This window comes from Branchiostoma belcheri, unplaced genomic scaffold (assembly GCF_001625305.1).
Source record: "Branchiostoma belcheri isolate BF01 breed outbred unplaced genomic scaffold, Haploidv18h27 scaffold32, whole genome shotgun sequence".
Taxonomy (NCBI): Eukaryota; Metazoa; Chordata; class Leptocardii; order Amphioxiformes; family Branchiostomatidae; genus Branchiostoma; species Branchiostoma belcheri.
The window spans coordinates 1,961,057-1,981,119 of NW_017803932.1; the positions used below are offsets into that span (position 1 = coordinate 1,961,057).

At 44.8% G+C, this 20,063-nt stretch overlaps 3 protein-coding genes across 6 annotated transcripts in view; 1 reads left to right on the forward strand and 2 right to left on the reverse strand.

Moving 5' to 3' along the window:
- LOC109474848 (5-methylcytosine rRNA methyltransferase NSUN4-like) lies at positions 1-4,947 on the reverse strand. 2 transcript variants are annotated; one of them, XM_019775295.1, is made up of 4 exons: positions 4,290-4,947; positions 3,248-3,404; positions 2,244-2,342; positions 1-2,142 (listed from the first exon to the last, which is right to left on the reverse strand). In XM_019775295.1, the coding sequence occupies exon 4, from the start codon at positions 2,109-2,111 to the stop codon at positions 813-815; it is 1,299 nt and encodes a 432-aa protein (XP_019630854.1). In that variant the 5' UTR covers positions 2,112-2,142; positions 2,244-2,342; positions 3,248-3,404; positions 4,290-4,947; the 3' UTR covers positions 1-812. The 2 variants fall into 2 exon arrangements, with proteins under 2 accessions (XP_019630854.1, XP_019630855.1); XM_019775296.1 differs by lacking the exons at positions 3,248-3,404; positions 4,290-4,947 and adding an exon at positions 3,029-3,198.
- Positions 4,948-7,636: 2,689 nt separating this feature from the next.
- LOC109474845 (zinc finger protein 629-like) lies at positions 7,637-17,375 on the forward strand. 2 transcript variants are annotated; one of them, XM_019775290.1, is made up of 9 exons: positions 7,637-7,923; positions 13,689-13,774; positions 14,154-14,380; positions 14,802-14,959; positions 15,160-15,457; positions 15,680-15,849; positions 16,269-16,445; positions 16,611-16,695; positions 17,172-17,375. In XM_019775290.1, exons 1-9 carry the CDS (start codon positions 7,672-7,674, stop codon positions 17,345-17,347), a joined length of 1,629 nt encoding a protein of 542 aa, XP_019630849.1. In that variant the 5' UTR covers positions 7,637-7,671; the 3' UTR covers positions 17,348-17,375. The 2 variants fall into 2 exon arrangements, with proteins under 2 accessions (XP_019630849.1, XP_019630847.1); XM_019775288.1 differs by having other exon boundaries at positions 16,269-16,434; positions 16,601-16,695; positions 17,172-17,345.
- A 54-nt stretch (positions 17,376-17,429) lies between these two features.
- The window catches only part of LOC109474874 (sulfiredoxin-1-like), a 4,948-nt gene continuing 2,314 nt past the window's right edge, over positions 17,430-20,063 (reverse strand). For both annotated transcript variants that reach the window (XM_019775336.1, XM_019775337.1), the window contains exon 3: positions 17,430-18,858. In XM_019775336.1, the coding sequence (XP_019630895.1) occupies positions 18,649-18,858 (210 nt within the window). In that variant the 3' untranslated portion in view covers positions 17,430-18,648. The remainder of the gene's footprint in view (positions 18,859-20,063) is intronic.

Below are 20,063 nucleotides of genomic sequence, written 5' to 3' on the forward strand. Positions count from 1 at the left end.
TACAGTAATATGGACTCAACTTTATTGCATATTTTCATGTCTCACTCCACAAACCCAAGATATCCACTGCAGTAAATGTAATGTCTTTTGGGGGCCTATGCCAAATTTTCATAGTATGCAGAGACTTTCTGAACAAGCATTGCTCCAATATCCATATACTAGTACTAATAGTACTAGTATTTCATGGTGGTCATCCTTCACGTCTTGATGTTTTATACTCAACTGGCCATTTAAATTCTTGGTAGAAGTTACTGACATTGCCTTTTTCCAGCACATCAACTTTTCTATATTATGTATTTGAGACAATATTGCTGTTTACAAAAGAATGAATATCTTCACTTAAATTCTTTAACCTATTTTTCAAATGCTTTGAGGCCTAAAATCATGACTTAGCATGGTAATTTATATTTTCAGTTTTTGTTCCTAAGTATGAATCATAAGCATAACTTAACAGGATATTTGTCCATTTACAGTGCTTAGAATACATCAAAATTGGCATGAAAACTTTTACATGATTTCACTCCTTTGAGGATGAGCCTTGTCTTGCCATCAAAGCTTCAGATGACTTCAAAAGGTGAACAATTACTTGGCTTTGCTTTGTATACAGAGAACATCACCTTTATAACAGGTGAACACTTGGCTTTGCTGTGTCACATTTCCATGACTCATTTCAACCAGACAGCTGACTGAATGCTTTTTGGTAAGCACTTTACATGAAACATTTTAAATCTTCATAAAGAAGTACAGTTAGCCAATCCTGGGGAGATTAGTTCATCCTGAAATTTAAAGTGCAAAGTCTACATAAGTAGAGATTAGTTAATCCTGCGCAGTCTACAAAAGTACATAGGTCCCCAGTTGTTGGGCAGACTGGGCAGCACCAGTGCGCCGATCCTGCAGCCTTCTGAAAACGTGAAGGTTTGCTGGAAGAACTGGACAAGGTTAGAGACGTCGGCCACCTCGGTGAGGATGTTGGAGGTCTGGTTGGCATGTTCCATGGCCATGTACACCACACCTTCGTTCTGCATCTGTGACATGGTGCACGTGGAGTACACCACCTCCCCGCCGGGACGCACCGCCGCCAGCGCAGAGCTCAGCAGCTTCACCTGCAGGTCGGGCAGCTCTGTACGCTCGCGCAGCCTGGACACGTGGAAGATGTTCGTCTTCTCATCATGCGTGAGAGAGTGGCGGTCGCTGGTACATGGCACATCCACCAGGACTTTATCGAAAGAGTTTGGGGACATTTTACCCCACCTGCAACCATCAAAACTGGTTACTTTCACTCCCTTCTGGACACTCAGGCCTCGCTGGAGGTACAGACGCAGTACCTGGTTCAGACGTTTGCAGCGACTAGCCTTAGGCTCGTTGGCGATGATCCCTGAAAGTGACACAGATGTGTTGATTATGGCGAGAGTCTTGCCTCCGGGACCAGCACACATGTCCAAAACAATGTCCCCGGGCTTCAGATTAAGAGCCAACACTGGGAGAACGGACGCAGCATCCAGTACGTAGTACGTGAGGATTCCGTCCGGGTCAGGTTTTGCCTGGGGAAACCTGCTTGTGTCTGCCATGCTCAGCAGTCTCAGATTGGTGGGGATGTCGGGAAGACTGACCGGACTGTCTTGTCCACTCACACCACCGGTCAGCCCGGGCTCGCCAGTCACAGGGTTAGGTACATCATCATCATCATCATCATACATGCTTTCCTCTGACCAGGAGTGTTCAACTGTTTTAGTTTCTTCCTGGACAGTAGCAACATGTGCAGCACCTTGCACGCCTCTCTTTGCTCGCCGTACTGGCCTGAGAGCCTGTTGAACATTGGCATCCATGATGTCAACAGCACCGAGAGCTTCCAGGTAAGCACACACGGCCTCGGGAGCGTGGCCGTAGTTGTTGACCAGAGCGGCATGTTTGGGTTCGGACAGGAGAGCCAGACGAATGGAGGACCAGCGCGTTCCAAACTGGCGCTTGTAGTACTGGTCGAACATGTCCAGCGCCACCTGTGAGGCCCAGGTGGGTGGCTTCCTATTCCGGTACATCTGCTTCTTGTAGCGCACCTGGTGCAGAGCCACACGTGTGCACCGCCTGGTCAGCAGGCCCTGGACTGTCTCCATGGCTCCTTTCACACTAATGAGACTTCTGTATCTGTGGGGAAAGAGAAAGACATAAAAGTACTGTCGTCTTCTGCTCCTCTGGTACATCTTACGGCATTTTAGTAAATTACTAGGGAATAAGAGCTTCCTTACCGCCTTGCGTACACAGTCCTTCATAGCCTGGAACTCCTTGGCACAGTCTCCCTTCTTTACATTCTCCTTGGCTGCCACACAGCTGCCATATGCTGCAACCTACCAAACAAGGGCAACACATTTTAAACACATTGAAGTACATGTATCATACTACTGGTAGTATCACTTGTCAAATTTGGTGTTTCCTAAGAGTTAACATTATATTCACATTATAACAGTACAGCTGTGTACCTTTAGGTACAGACCTTTATCTGTAGCTGAACAAATTTGGCCAGTAAGTTAAACATAAATTTGCCATCTGTCTTTTCTGGTAAATGTCTCTTTACTGTATCTGTGAAAATAAAACTGCAGTGAACATTTCACGATTTACAGTAACAGTAAGTGCATATTTTTGCAGTATGGTGTAACATCATATGTGGTCCAAAACTGATTGTTACATTATAACGTTATCCCTACTAGATTCAGCACACATTGCTGTGCTGTGTGACATCACCATTCCTAGCCTGGACGCCAGACTGTTTCCAGGGCCCACGCAGGCCCTTCTGCTCTAGTGTAGGGCCAACATACCCCCAAGGGAAGTATACCACTGCCCCCCTTGAGTTAGACCCTGAGCAACGAGTCTAACTCGAGGTACGTAACGTTAACTAAGTTATGTTTCTTCCCCCGAATGGTGAGGGGTATAACCAACCGGATTTGTATGTCTTTTGTTATAAATGGGTCTGGCATCCAGGCTATCACCAATTTGCCCCCCTCCCCCGAAGGAAATACCTAAGTTAGTAACTTACACAGCACTGCTAAGTAGTCTTCCTCTGTTTCATGTCAATTCATGAAGCAAAGATTCAACTAGACGCTTATAACGTGAGAACGCTTAATATTCCATCCCTACTTCTAGTCATGACCTATATTCGGAACGTTTCAAAACAAGTTTGCACATGCACCCCTCCCCCTTCCCAACCATATAACGTTATAACGTTATAGCAGTACTAGTGAAATGCCGGGCTCACTTGGGGTGAACATTCGCTCATTGCGTAGGAGAACTGCTTAATCCTGCGCCGAATCTGCTGAACATTAGATAAATCCCTCATTCTCCGGAGATACTGGCTCCTCCGCACAGTAAAGTTTGCCCTCAACACATCCGGATCCACGCCATCGATTGTGACACTGTGGAGGCCGCAAAGAAGATTAAGCGACATCTAGCGGTTCTTGAGTTAACAACAGTCCTCTGGCGTTGGAATCGGGGTTCATGTGGCTACAGCAAATTTTATGGATGACACATGGACATTCATACTCGCATTGATTTTCGTCTGATTTGGAAAAAAATCAAGGTTCCCTCCGGAGATTGGTTTTCCTGCATCATGAATATATAATTCGCATCTCCCTTGTCTGGCCACTCTAGTCTAGCGCCACCCCCCACCCCCCCACACACACACATCCCACGTGTACAACACCATGTATTTACATGTGTATAGTGCTGGTATCACGTATCATGACAAATATGGTATCATTGTAAAAGGCAATAAAGTTTCCCATTGATATAAAATAACACGCAAGTGATAGGAGATATGATTGATAAGACTTAAGGCGATTTTTTTGTGTCCAGTGTAGTATAGTGTTAAATTGCCAACGATTCAGTGGACATGGAAATAGTGTCGAAGAAACCCGTTCGACAATGATTTTTCTCTCGTTTTTCTCGTTAACCCGGCCTGCAAATCAAGTCCTAATTGTCCTTCTTTATGTTGACTCCTGATGTATATGTACAGGCACGCGGTTTATAATAACGTTGCGAACACAAATACATACACACAGGTGTATACAGACAGTGACTCACACACACACACACACACACACACACACACACACACACACACACACACACACACACACACACACACACACACACACACACACACACACTTGCACACACGCATACGCACAGTGACACTCACATACACACGCGCACACATGCATGCACGCACGCACGCACATGCATATACACACACATACACACGCGCGCGCGCGCGCGCACACACACACACACATACGCACACACACGGATGACGTTATTCCCAGATGGCCCATGTCACCCCCCGAACACGTCCCGTTATCAGCCGGCGGTAGACGGGCTGTCCGACCTGGCACACGAGGCTCGCGGCCGCCGGGGCCTGCTCCGTCTCACGGTCCTCCCTTCCCTCCACCGAGGCCATATGGGTCGCGCATCTCATTAGCGACTTGCCTGGGGTGCCAGCTAGTGCAAGGGTTCGCCTGGAGTTCACAAGGGCACGGCCGGTCACTGGCGTTACCGTTGTAGACCCGCCATGGCCGCCTGTCACAACTCCGTGCTAACGCGTGCCGTACTGGCTGGATGGCAGCGTCCCAAGTCTGCGGGACAACATCGTCGGTAACAAAAAGATAACTTATCTTTCTCAAGACAACTTGGCGGTACCGCAGAAGGAGATGTGGGGCAGACGGCGCCTACAACCCCACTTTTTCTTTCAAGAAGGCTTTCACGCGTTTTCACTTTCTCCTAAAGTCCTATAACTTATATCATCTGAAGAAAAAACTGCAATCCGGTACAAAAATGCATATTTCAGTATTAGGTCCATCGACTTAGTTTACTGTATATACTAAAGCTTTCCAGTGTCTACGATAATCCCGATGATTTTTAGCGAAAGAAATATAACAAGATTCTAAGGGCCAGTAGTGTAGGCTACATATCCTGCTTATATCGAATAAATTCTAACATGCTACCTGACGTGTAAAAAATTACATTATACAATGCAGTACAATGTATTTTCATATCCTACATCCCCTATCAAAGCACAGTACCAAACCCGCTCATACACACAAGACTTACACATTGAGAGAGTAGCGAAAAGCCGTGGTGTGTACGCGTGTACGCGATATGACGATTTTGGATACACATGTACTTGTATATATATACTGTTTTTTGCCATACACATATTTCTGTCAGAAGATGAGCGAGGGAAGTAAATAAAAACAAAATAGAAACTGATTCTTCCGATGGCAGTAGTCAGCGGGGTAAAATCTTTCGCTTGATATACGGCCCAGTGGAGATTCAGCCCCCCAGTATGAGAGCGATCATCACGAGCGATCATCTCATTCGTCCTAGATCGTCTTTGGTGCACCAAAGTTTGGTGCAATAAAAGTTTCTGCAGGCTGGAACAAAAGCAACTGCTGACAATGACGAGAATATCCTCCAGCGATCGTGCGACGAACGTACGACATCACGGTGACCGCGCCCTAAAACTGATGATAGCTGCTAGCCAGAATGACACTAAAGAACATCGATGTACCAGTTGTACGCTTCGTCGGTCCTCTTTGGGGAGTCTCATATCTTCCTCCCCATGATGATAGTGCTCAACTTTGAAAAAGAACGCAGACCAAACTACGAGTCGGTCCGTCCCCAACACACGCCAAGAGCACAAAAGGTGTTTCTCGTCCCACAGAAAATATTGTATGTACGTCAGATGTTTTTGTTGCACAGAGACAAGTTGCGCTGCACTAGGGCTGAGTTCAAGAGGTAAAAAGTCACGGACGGGGCAAAGCTAAGTCATGTAAGCTGCCAGGCGTCGTTCTTGTTGCCATGTTCCGTGCTCTCAGATCGCTGGGAGGTGATGACGGCCGCGCGTCCGTACATGATCCAGACTGTTGTCAAACATGTGGCACGCCCGGACTCACAAACTCTGCATATTCACGCGTCAAGAAAACTCAACTTTCGCGTCGAGCCGGATACATACGTATATTATACGTCGCACGATCGTTGTACGATCGCAAATCATTCTCGGGATAGTCGTACATGTGTCTTGAAACTGTCCTTCACGGTCGGTTGGCAGTGGTTCTGTCATACTTCTTTACGGCACATCACAATCGTGCGACGACCTGCGACGAATGTGACCGCGGCCTGAGTTAATTTCTCAACTTTCTGTCAGTGCATGTGAACATACATGTAACGGTTACCTGAAATATTACATACATATTGTTTTTACACCAGATAATCTCATTATTTAGTAATGATATAAACCTCCGGAATTGAAGCATATGTGGGTGTGGGCATAGCCGAGTCGGGCGGTTATATGCAAGCTTGTCAGTTAATCTTTGGCGAATCAACAAGTCCAGACAAGTAATATAGTGGAAATGAAACACAGTCCTAGAGCCAGACTCGCCAGCGATGCGGTGTTTTGGAAAGGTGTTATGTTAACGTTCATCACGTTGTTATCAAAACAACAACACCATTCTGTCTATCAATAAAGGTGACAACATGAATAAGATGATAAAGAAACAATGGTCGGGCCGTTTCTTATGTTATTTCCATTGGGAATTGAACATAGAACCAGTGGGCGTTAATAATAGACAGAACATGTGCAGATATAGTTCAAAGGGTAGTTTGATATAACTGTTATCATAATGTTCTTGTTGTTATAACACGCGCAACTGAATCATTCGCTAGACACAAAATAGGACCCGGAATCACGGATAAGATATAAAATCCCCTGTCAAAGTTTGAAAGAAAAATTGGACATGCTCTTACTTTTCCCCTTCCACAAATTACTGTTAATATTTTCGTTGAAATATTGTGAACCTGTGAATATTTTAGTAATAAACCATACATTAATTCATATTTGTGGCGTGTGCGTTTTTATACTTCCATACAGCGCATTGTCAAATCGGTCGGGGAAAAGTATTATTGCATTATGAAATTGGATAAAATTGGATCATCTCGAGTTGTTAGAAAAAACAACATTCTGAACGCTTTCATTTTTTTGGACGATGCGATCAAATAGCCCGACGCCGTAGCGCCGCAGACGGAGTCTTGATTACACCAGATCATCGCCATTATCCCCACAAGTGTAAAACCAACAGGTGAATTAATCGGCGGTTCTGAGCGGAGACGGCCTGGGCGCTTTGATGCCTGATTAGAAAACAATGGTACAAAAATTGCCGTCGTGTGTTTTTGATGGAAACTTGTTGCTTGCGCGTTGCTTTTATGTAATTAGCAACCCTGAGGACCGCGATTGAAAAGGTGGTCCAGCTTCGGTGCTCCAACCAGAGCTGGTGGCGCGTCTCACCCGTACGGACCACATTTGGCGACATTTCCTGAACTTTCTGCCGACGTTTCGTACTCACTCTCCTATAGAGGACATCACGTTCATTACATTTTCGGAAGACACGAGGAGAAGTCGGCAGGCACAAGAGAGGTTACATTTACATATGTAGATTGCCTGTAAACAAGCGAGTGCATTACCCCAGCGTGCAGTCCGTGCATGTGCTAATGCCTGGACTCTCAGATTATGCACAGAGATGGTTTGATGTGCGCAGCTTAGGAGCCCGGCACTTGTAAATCTGACCGTACCGCTGTGAGCACTGCTGCAGGGGAGTATAGTGACCTCTGGTAGTCTGAGAACGGTGCATGACAAGAGACACACCGCCGAGCCGACAGTCCCGCCCGGCCGACCGATCCGCAGGCATGGAGAGCTGCATCCTGATCCCGCCGCAGCTAGCCGTGGGACCGTCTCACGTAGGAGACCAGACCAACTTCCTAGAGATGAGCATCAGCGTCTGGTCGGCACAAACTCTCCGGCCCGGGACCGTCTTCCTGCCCGACCAGGGCAGAGTCGTGCTCGACAGACTGGAGGTCTACACCTATCTTAAAAAGGACGACGTAAGTTACCAACACCCTACATTACCAAACTTTTCATAAAACCTGTCAGATAAAATTCTGGTATATTTATTTTTGGCGAGGAAAGGTTTGCATGTCGCTAATGAGTAAAACCTATGGCGCTATATCAGTTGTTAAGTTTGATATGGTGAGTTTATATCTTCAGAAATAGGCGTCATATCAATCTAAATCTGAAGAATTGCGATTTTGTGTGTATCCACTTTCAGCGTAGTATGGACGTTCCCACGAATGGTATGAGATTTGGCCAATCTCGGTCAGCATACCAGTATATTTTGTGTCGCAATCCATGGGTCTGCATCCAATGTATTCTTACCTAACTTATTTCTTCCCTAATTATACTCCTAGTAAATAATGGTTTATACATGTTCGTTTATTATATGCATGTATTCATTTTCATGTAGTCGTTTTCGCCTGGACCCTCTACATCCACTATACTACACTACATATAAAACGGGGGTCACTTTTAAATGAATTGAACTTAATTTCTACCTCCATGATTTTACGAAGCGGTTTAAGATTTGTTAAAATCGTTAATGCACTTCTAACTAGTTGTACAGCTTGATTTTCCGCAGGCGTTTCATATGAATATCGCGCATATGTTCTCTATTTCGCTTCATGAATTTCACGAAGCTAATAAATTAACGGTGTCATCCTAGAAACATTCTGCATACATATTCATGTCTGTGTTGATACAGTTGCAGATATCAGTAGTTTCCAGAGGATCGGGTTTTGGGGTCTGAAACTATTGGTATAGAAACCAAAGGTGACTTTTCGCAGTTTCAGAAATTTGAAGAGTTAGTCCATGGCTAGTCGAGAGTCCTTAATGGCAAGGAATCGCGAGATTGCCACAAGTCGCTAAGCGAGGACTCATATAGCACGGAATAATTCATAGATCGCACGTCTCTCGCCTCGCGGTACCGTCGTGCGAAGGAGCGGCTTGTCCCAAGGCAAAGGGACGACGTTCGCCTCTGATTTTACATAAGAATTGTCCGAACCTTCTCGCTAAGGGTACAACAAATACCAGATATTCATAGATGTCAGCGCGTGCACCTTGTACCACAAACTAGCAGATGCTGGGTGGGACTTCAAGATTATGAGTCCTTCTTGACTAGTTGCCCCGTTTCCAACAAAATGCACAGGTCTCCAGAATAAGATCACAGTCTTCCCATCCAACCTCTGCTTGGAGAGTACTCAAACAGGAGATCACTTATTTGTGTGAGGTTGAGCACACCGTTAAATCTCCTCCAAGTGTCTCGGGATTAGATTATAAAAGTTGTTGCAAGACTCAGGGTACTACTGAGATAATGGGACTCTTGACGGCGGGGTTGCCATTTTACCAACTTGACCGAGGGTATTTTCAACTCCCGAACTGCCATGAAAGCATTGCCGTTAGCCCTTATTTTCCAGACTGAAAGTGTATCATTTTCTAAATTAGTTTTGTTTTGTTTCATTTTGTTTACTTTAGTTGAGGAAGAAAATCATATGCAGCGTTGTCACATGCTCTTGTTATATAAAAAAAAAACAGAAATCACAGACATATTTAGTTGCTCAAAAACCTTTCAAATTACTATTAGACTCTATAATAAAGAATACCATTGCCAAAAAAAGCGTGAAAAAGTTTTCTCTTTCTTTGGATAGTTTGATTGTATTTGTGTGGATACACTGATACAGAGAACATTATAAGTATCGCCCGCGGTGGCTAGCCGCTTGTGCTTCAGATAGAGAAAACTCACCAGGCAAATTACTACCACTTAAAACAACATAAACAATGCACGGGCGATTACTCTGCAATCAAGCACAACTATTTCCAGATTTGGGACATGAAAAGCCACCAGACACTCTGAGAAACGGTCCTGACTCGCTCCGGGGATGAGACATTTGTAGAGATCAAAGTTTCGGGACAATACCAGGGCCGTGGGTGGGTTTGTTTACCAAGTCATCGCCTTCGTATAGTAAAATCTGAAACCCCTTTTTGCTAAATCCGTCCAGTTAAAATATTCTTCATTTGAAGACTTTGGCGATAATCTTTCAGCACCCCGATCTCCACTGCGTTGTATTTTTAAGTATTCTAAATCGATTATCGGATGGGTAGAAATACGCATGGTAGGTTGACGTTGCCCAACTTAGTGGTATTCACTGAATGCCAATTCGGACGATTTTCTTCTAGAATCAACAATGATATATGTAATCTATCACTTATAGAAAAGTACGATAAATCAATTCCGTACGTCTAGTTATAAGTTGTAGTATAAGTATATATCACACAAGTATATGCAAGTTGCGCGACAAGTCTATGGTGCTATGGGGGTCAAAATATTTAACGTTAGTAAAATGAGGTACTGGAAATATGCGCGAAAGCCTATATCCATAACAGGATTATGCAAACGTCCTGGTCACATATGTCTTGCGATCGTCGTACGATCGCAAAGTGAGGGCATTCCTGGGATAGTCGTGCGTGAGTCCGGGGCAGCCTACTTGTGCACTAACTACATTGTACAGCATCAAAATTGTACGATAAGTAACCTAAGACGAATGTCCAGTAAGGAAAACACAATAACCCATCACGTCTTACTACATACTGGGTCGGAGAATATGAACCAGATGAAGCCTTGATGATGGATTTCAAACAAAGAAATGCGATATTCATAAAGCCACTGTGTGTCTACATTTTCCCAATATCGGAGCAGTCAACTTTATATAAAAGTAAGCTAAGAGAAGAGCGATGGTAGGAGCTAAAACCAAGGAGGTCTCCCTCCACCCTGGTCTACAAATCGTACCGTACAGAACACACGTGCACCTCACGGATCGTGCGGCCAGCTGTTTCTTCTGTTTGTCCTTATTTACAGTGAATAATAACGTGATAATAAAGCCGTCTATCCCGGAAGTTTATTCATGACCAATCCTTGCCCCCCTCCGTCTTCCAGAACCAAATTAGTCCCGCTCGTGTCGTGGGAACTACATGTATTGGCGAGGAGACCTTCAAACAGCAAAAATCTACTAGTAGCACCTTGATTTTAAAAAATTGGATGCTATATTCTTGATAAATAATTGTATTCTAGACCGGAGATAACTTCCTCTTAAGTTTCCAACTTAACCCAACTCCTTCGCTAGTTTCTAATACTGTATGTATATACTTATATTATATATTTTTTTGCTATTTGAGGTTTCATGCACCCGAAAACAGCTGTACGCATTCTGGTACTACCAAGTACCATTCTATACAGACTATAGGTCTTTAATTCTGAAAGCTATCTTTCCAGTCGAACTTTCTGACTACTACCCTCCCGGGCAACGGAATTGAAACCGATGCCGTAAAAACACCCGGTGGGTCCTAATGGGCCTTGGCGGGCTGGCAACTCTTCCAGCACCGTATAGATACCAGCAAGCTTCCGATGGCAGGGTTACGAGGCTAGCCTTGAAGACGTTATTTGGGATGGAATAGTAACTAGAAATTTCGACATTACTCCTGGTTTCTCAGCGCATTCATTGTGATCGTTTCTATGGGTACAGGCGACCTGGTGACTGTACTACTGTATACACCATGGCATACATAGGGTATTTGGGTTAACAAATTTACCAACCCTGTTTGGTCTTCTCTAGAGCTCTCACTTCATACCGGGCTCTATATAGCACAAGGTTTATCAGGTGAAGTTGGCATCAACGTATGAATTCATAAGACATATATAAAACGTTTAGTAGAAACAAAACGCAATTGGTAATTGGAGTAGTAACCGGCATAAAGTCTGTTAGTTTCCACTGGGGTACAACGGCTGACATGTTTTTGTACCTTGCCTTCGCTTTCATTTGATTCGTCAGTTGGAGTCAAAAGTTTCTAATACAATTAACCCAACCAATCAGATCGTCCCAGTGATCACGGAGCCCCGCCCACCCGTTACGTTTCCACCAGCTCGAACCACAGGTGTAATCAATGAGCCAACAAACTTTTCTGTTCGGTAAAAATAACTAGACTACATGCTTTTTTGTTCAGCAGGCATTGCTAAACTGGCTTGGATGGTGGTATTGCTATAGACAGGCAGCCATAAGATATATAGTTGGGGCTCGGTTCGGTGTGTAGTACTACTAGCTAGACCTTTCTCTGTATGACCAGACGGCAGGTGTTAGGGTTAGTCGGTCCGAGTCTATACTCGGCTGCGGAACTGACTAAAGCTCCAACCAGATGTTGGGGTGGAAGATCGTAATGTGTTCTGACCAACACCAGTGGGTAGTCAGGGCACATTGCGATCTTCCACCCAACATGTATGGCTCATGTTCATCCACAAGTCGATTTCTTGTCCTATCAACCTGTCAATCAAACGTCATGATATACACATTCCCCACGTGCCACTGTCGGACCGGCCGCATCCCGGCTTCCTGGACTGTCTGATGGCCGCGTATATTTTACGTTGTACGATAGTCGTACGACCGCAAGCCGAGGGCAGTACTGGAATAGCCGTGTGTCTTGAAAATTTCATCGGCCTTGCTACAGAAAATGCTGCCTTATATCATTGTCGGTGGTTGGCTTCTGTCACAGCCTGTTAGAAGATTGTACGGTCTCATCGTACGGCGAACTAATAATATATGACGAGGCACCGTTGCAGGCTCATATCAGTTTATCGGAGGTTTTGTAGCAGATCTGCTTTGAAATACAAACTATAGCGACACTTGAGTGTTAAATTTTAATCGATTTTGCCCAGCGAGTACTTCCCATTCATGTTTCTATAGACTTCAGAACAAGTGTAAGGAGTCGCGAAATCTAAAATGGCAACATACCTTTACTGCACTTGTCACATTCGCAATAGGCCGCCGTACAATTTTACTTTCAAGCGTGCTGTGACAGAACCAAATACCAAAAATGGTCTTAAGATAGCGTGCAACGATCGCACGACGTATATGATGGGACCCTTAAAGTTTATAACTTGAGGATAGTCAGCGATGCTTCTTAAAACAATAACTCCTGTAACACGGTCTACCTGCCCAGCTCTCAGGTAGACCGTGCTACAGGAATGTACGGGAACACCAGACTTTGGTCGGGCACACGTCGAGCGCGCGACTCGCCAGCCTTCAGGTGACCTTCTCGCGCCCCGTGAACTCTATGAGACTCGCTGAACTTTTCAACCCTTCCCCCAAATTCCTCCCTCCCGTGTACGTCGCTAATGACGGCCGAAGTTTCCCTGTTCTATCAGCTCGCACTCCTGTGACTTGTTAATTTGTTACCCTGAAGGGGCCTTCCCTGCCTAGCCACACGCCAATCAGCCGCCTTTGCGTCTCCCGACGTCGGCTCAGCTCTTGACGGTCGCCATTTGTCTCTGCAGCGGAGAGGTCACGCCTCTCGGTGTACAACTCGTCAGGAAACACTTCGGCACTTACCTTTAAATCAAAACAAATGTTTCCACCCCATCGGGACAACATGTGCCCGATTGTGCTTTAACACCCGAGCTATCGGCCTTCTTTATTTACGAGCAATTGAAGATGACGCTGCCCATGTACAGCCTGTGGCGAGAAAGTGCGCTACAAGGCCAAACATCACCGTCATTAGCTGATACAAACCTTCCCGATGTACGGGAGTACATTGGCTTCTGCCATCACCCATTACAAACCAGTGACTCACATATAGGCGTCAAAATAGCGCACATCGAGCGGGTTTGAATGTCGCTAGCACTCTTGAAATTAGTACTACTAATTTTTTGTGGGGTTTTACGTGTGATGTTCTTCTGAGTTTGACACGTTTGTTTTCTCGTACTACACAGGTACGTCACGAGTTTGGTAATTATGACGACATCCAGGTGGTGGACGACAGGAGGGTGCGACACTGTAACTGGGTGCGCTTCCTCAGGTGAGCTTCTGTCTACCAACTAGACCACGCTACCCTCGACCTTGCGACCAGCCTAGCAACGGGCATATACCAGTTCTTCGGAATAGACCGATCCTCACCGTCCATCGTAATTGACGATGGACGATGGACGAATTGACGTTCAACCAATGATGGCATGGCATTTAGTAGCTCGACCAATGAGAGTGGCCGCGTGTCCGTCAAGTATTTGCATTTTACGTTTTTGACGTGTTGAAAAAAAACACAAGCACACGCACCTGTGAACCTGTGTCTCAGAATTTAAAGAAGGATTTGAAGATAAAAGTAACCATGGTAACCATGGGTTATAGTATATGTTTATGGAACTAACAGTCTATCCATCTACTGGCTTTGTTTTCCACAGGTCAGCAGATAAACAGGACGATGTCAGTTTGGTAGGTTACCGCGAGAAGGACAGAGTCTACTTCAAGGTTGTCAAACTCGTCCCGCCCAACACCGAGCTGCTGGCGTCCTTCCAGCGGGACCGGGAGGCTACCGACCCCGCAGCTGAGGCGGCGGAGAGCCAGCGACTATTCCTGGAGTTCACGGCCCCTCTCTTCGCTGCGCTGCAACAAAGACTGGGCGAGCGAGGTAACGTGAATTATTTCCTTATCTTCCTGTAACTGTACGGAGGTATTATTTATGGCTATTTAGCTGTGTTTGCCTCTGTATGTATATGTTCGTACTGTGACAGCACGTAAAATCTATGGACAAAGCAAGACAGTACATGGGTCGGAGGAATTACCTAACCACAGACCACAAAAAATTATAAGTTAGATCCCAAAAGCTGCATACCGAGGGCCATTAAGATGTTGACCTATATTTTTAGCCATGCGCTGGTGGGAAATGCATAGACGTAAAACAGATAAATTAATAAATCTAAAAAAAATCAAAATAAAAATCATAAATATCATGGGAGTATGAAAAAGCTGGTCAAGACGATGGGACATCTTCAGCTCTTTAACGACAGTTTTGAAGAACATGTGCGAACGGTACCATTTTCATTCCCCAGGCTCTGATCCTCCCACCAAGCGGACCAGCCCAGACTTGTCCCCGGGCGCGCGCGCACAGGCGGCCCGCAGCATCACCCTGGTCACCCCGCCACTGGAGGAGGAAGAGAAGAAGGCCCTGAGTAGCGCGACGGGCCATCTTGGGCACCAGATTGCTCAGGTAAAGGATGATTTCGTAGTGGGAAGAAAGTTTCGGCCAACAGCTTTCAATCTGTTGCGCACAACATAACATCGTTCTAGATCAATGTAAACCGTCTTCATTTCTACATGTAGGAAAGTTGTGTAGTCGTATACCTTGTTGGAAGTTAGAGTTAATTGTCTGAAACATCACCGTTGTTTTTCTCTTTGTCAATACACTAGATCTCTCATTCAGTGAAGTCGGCCCTCCCGCCATTCCGTCCTCAGACCACCCCTACTTCACATCCCCAGACTCCCACTTCACATCCCCAGACTCCCACCTCACATCCCCACACCTCCACCCCGCATCCCCTCACCCGCACTGCACATCCCCTTCCCCCCACCGCACATCCCCTTCCCCCCACCTCACATCCCCCCACCCGGCGGCGGAACGGCGAGAGGACGCTCCTGCCTTGTGATGTGTGCGGTAAGGCGTTCGACAGGCCGTCTCTTCTTAGGAGGCACATGCGGACGCACACAGGTGAGAGAACAATCTTTGCTTCACCCCGTAACAGTCAACACACACACAATTATCAGCTTAACCAACCATAGTATCGCAATTAGCGGTTTCAACCGATCAGAGAGTGGCTGCATGTCCGCCAAATATCTTCATGTTTTTATTTTGTACTTTGACGGGAACTGACGCGCGGGAAATGCTAACACTCCCTTGTCTGGCCACGGCCGCCTTCTTCCGCTCCCCCAGGTGAAAAGCCGCACGCCTGTGACGTGTGTGGTAAGGCCTTCAGTACGTCCTCTTCCCTCAACACACACCGGCGGATACACAGCGGCGAGAAACCGCACGTGTGCCAGGTGTGCGGCAAACGCTTCACAGCTTCATCCAACCTGTACTACCATAGGATGACGCACATGAAGGTATTGTTTATACATAGCAAAATATGTACGTAAGATACAACAGTGAAAAAAGGCAAATGAATAAAGTACGTGTAGCTCCAACTTATAACGTAAAAATGACCAAAATCAAAGACTTCGCTTGATGTTTTGATATCTTCTTGCCATCTTCTTTTCCTCCACGATGCGTAGCGAAGCCATTCATGTCCCAGGTGCTGAAAGGCCTTCGTTGCAATCCGTGGTAATAGACCGACCCTGCATGTCTGTCTCAGTTCAACCAATGATATCACGGCAATTAGTGGTTAGACCAATGAGAGAACGGCTGCATGCATAATATAATTTTGGGGCTATGGGATCGGTCTATGTCGTTCAAAACAAGTTTTAAAAAATGACATCCATTTTACCGAGCTGCATGGTTACCGTCTGTCGTGACCTCCCCACAGGATAAGCCCCACAAGTGCACCATGTGTTCCAAGTCTTTCCCGACCCCTGGCGACCTGAAGAGCCACATGTACGTCCACAACGGCTCCTGGCCGTTCAAATGTGACGTCTGCAACAGGGGCTTCAGCAAGCTGACCAACCTCAAGAACCACATGGTCCTACATTCCGGTAGGCTCTTAGTTCGTCTCATTAAGTTCCTAAAGTCTTTTTCATCGAGTACGGATGTTTTAGGTGGGTGTGCGGAATACACCGGACTCACCACAGCTATCTGTATGTTTGTGTTTGAAGAGGCGAATTTTGGCATCTCTGATTGCCATGTTGTTTTGCATTCCAGGTGAGAGAAGTATGAGTGCCCGCTGTGTAACAAACGGTTTGCCCTGCCCTGTAACCTACGCACCCACCTGAAGACAGTCTGTCACCAGGGACAATGTGAGTAGCCTTCCTTCTCTGCTCTGAGAGAGTTTCAGACATAAGTGAATTACCATGAATTACCAGAAAGCATTGGTTAAAAAAGTGTTTTTTGTTGGTGTCACACACTGGGAAATGACTTGTGTTACTAGTCCGCAAATTCTATTTTTGGTCTGAATGTGGTCAGTGTCCTCTCGATCACTGCCCGATTTTTAGGGATCAGCCAATGCTTGTAGGTCACTGAACTCTGTCCATTGTAATGATAGATTTTCAGGCAAAAAATATGCCTTTTTATTTATTGGCTCTGACAATCAACAAATATGCCAAATGTAGTTAAATGTCCCAGTAATGTTATCAATGTACCAGTGCATCAAATTAAATCCCTACCTCTGAGTTTACTACAGTACTTGAAAAATTTGTTTTATAACTTGCGACTTGGATTACAAATGAAACATGGCCCATTATGACTGCTGACCATGTCTTATGACTGTCCACAGTGCCCCAGCAGCCGTGTGCACGGTGTGGCCAGGTCCTGACACAGGAGGAACTGTCCCGCAACCCCAATGGCATGTGCGGCCCCTGCTGCCTGGCCAAGATGGACCTGTCCAGCCGGGACAGGCCCCACCTTCAGCCGGGGTTCTTCCGTGCCATGGAGATGAAGGTCGAGCACTGATACACCAGGGAAGCAGCAAATGGCAGAGTATGCCATTGGTAATGGTAATCAAGGATCAAGAAAAACAAGAAAAGGGTCTTGGTGTATATATGGCTGCTTTGAAAGTGCAGCCATGGATTCTTGGAGTCAAAAGTTTACAATGATATGGAGGCAGCAATGTGTATATACAATGTGGTCACATTCCTAGTTATTATTGACATCTCATCAACAGTTTTAAGCACAGCTCTGCATCACATGCAGCATTTGCTCAGCAATATTTCACTAAGTGCTGTCAGAATAATAATTTCAGGTCAGCTGTTTGAAAACAATGTGATATTAGATTGCAGCTTAACCTTCTTGTGAACTTTTACGCATGGTTCTTTCATACTCCATTTATTTCATCTAAAAATCATTCAAATCCAAATTGGTCCTATTTGTAAATTGCTTTGCTTAATATCTTCATTTGCCACACTATGCAAATTAATGTGCAATAAGTTGACTTGCAAACTGCAATCTATTTCAAGAGAAAGACAATGTCATTGTCAAACGTGCACTCAACGTCTGTCCAACTGCTGACATTGTCTTGGCCAATTACCATGTGTTGCATTAAGCTACTGTAGTTAATGTGTCATTTCTTAGCTGCAACTGTTGGGCAGACCTGTGGATCCATATGTGCAAGACTTTTATGGATATCTAACCACAAGAGTGAATTTTAAAAATACAACTTACAACTAAACTTGCTGTTGTTTTCTTTTAGTATACATTTCTTCATTGTCTGTTGAAGTCATATTATGCATTATTTATATACAAAAGTAGTTCCATTGAGGAGCAATTTTACAATGACAGGACTTCAAACACCCATTTCCAAGTCTGTTAGAGCTATCTGTTACCCCAAAATCATGACTGTAGCATGTCCAGCACATGAGATATGATAAACAGTTGTTTTCCTTTCCTACAGTTCCTACTACATAACAAGCTTTTTCACCAATACAAGACATAATGGTGATGAAGGGAAATTTTAGCACCTTTTTCGTGGTGTAGTCACAAAGGTCACAAAAGTAGCTGTTAGTAGAAAAATAAATAAGGTTTCCATTGATTAATCAAGGTTTCCATTGATAAATAGTACAATGCAGTCAATGCCTCTCTTCAGAGCTTGAATCCTATTGCCAGTTTCAAACAAATAATATACAGTAGCAAAAGTTTTAATATTTTTCTGACCCTTAATGAATATACTAGTTTACAATAATGCCTTCACAAATATCAAGTCCCAGAGTCAAGAAGTGCGGGACCAGCAAATTTCAACTCCCCCCCCCCACGCCCACCTACAGTAAGTCTGGAGTAGAACCGCCCAGGTAAGTCCTCAGGTCCTGTACTGTAGACCTGATCAGCTTGCACGGAATAGTCGCCTCCCCGAGTCTCTGGAATGCAGCGTAGCGATGACAACCTCCAAACGAGTAGTAATAATTCCCTCCCTGGCTGCCTGTAATCCAGAGGATGTCGATAGGTGGTATGTTTTGTCTCTGGGCTGGATCCTGGGGGAAAACACAAAGAAGATATGATTGTGGACCAAAATTTCTGCTGGTGCCAATATTCCTCTTTACCTCTATGAAAGTCCTATCATGGAACACAGAGGACTTGCAAAATTTCCTCAATACTAGTATGCAATGTTCTTGCTTCTAGGTACAGAAGTACTAGATATTTTATTTGGATGGCCAAGCGGTGGAAGTGAAATACATGTTAACTATATAAACATTCCTAAGGAGCCATTTGACCTAATCCAAGATGTTCAAAAGGACAGGTCTCATGTTTGTGGTGTTAATTATTATTTTGTGGTGAGAGGTAACTGAAAAACAAAACCATTGCAAACATATAATGATTTACCATACATGTATATACAAACTATTACCTAAGCCCTCTTCCTGTGCAGGGTGACAGGTACATCTGCAACAAGTATTGTTACTTCCTGTCTCTGCCCAACTCATATGACCTCATGTCACTGGTCTATCTTTAGACTCTTATGGTCCTGTGGCCTACTGAGAAGGACTTTGTATCCGTTATCATACAACCTGGTGACATTAACAAAATGCAGAGGTCCCTTTTCAATACCCCTTTTCAGTTTGTGTGCGTGAGTCAGAGTCAGTCAACAAGAGGGTATTATGGCAATCAGAAGTGGCAGACTTCACCCCCTTCAATACATTCTCAGTGCTGCTATTCTTATCTGACTGTGTGTGACACAGTCAGATAAGAATTGTACATTGTACTAGCAAGGGCATTTTCAGTGAGCTTTATAGGTCACAAGCCATTAAGCAGGTAATTAACATACTACAGCCACAAACTGCATTCAGACTGACTGGGACATTGTTAGCAATTTGATATTCCATCCTCCCTACAAAAAAAAGAAATCGGAGATTTTAGACCACCAAGTATTGGAGGGTCCCTCATGCAATCCTCAGCTTCCTGACTTCCCCCACGTGGACCTCTTATAGTATACATGTACTTGCAGACTTTAGAGACATTTCCTCTGTCTGACCTTTTGACCTGTAATTCTGTCTGTCAATCTTTCCCTCCTTTATGTGCAGCATCAACCTTCTCTGTGCAAACAGATAAGGTTACACAAACACACAGCTCAGCCACTCAAAACAATACTTCCCTAGCCAAAAGTAGAAATCTAGTTAACCACAAGGAAAGTTAATGGATGGCCTTCTCCTACCTGGATAGCTGCCATGAGGGACTGTAC

Bases quoted from the DNA above. Each gene is read 5' to 3' on its own strand.
- LOC109474848 (XM_019775295.1), bottom strand. From the start codon at position 2,111: ATGGAGACAGTCCAGGGCCTGCTGACCAGGCGGTGCACACGTGTGGCT.
- LOC109474845 (XM_019775290.1), top strand. From the start codon at position 7,672: ATGACAAGAGACACACCGCCGAGCCGACAGTCCCGCCCGGCCGACCGA. The intron at 13,775-14,153 runs GTGAGCTTCTGT...TGTTTTCCACAG, and splicing joins AACTGGGTGCGCTTCCTCAG to GTCAGCAGATAAACAGGACG. The intron at 16,696-17,171 runs GTGAGTAGCCTT...GACTGTCCACAG, and splicing joins AGTCTGTCACCAGGGACAAT to TGCCCCAGCAGCCGTGTGCA.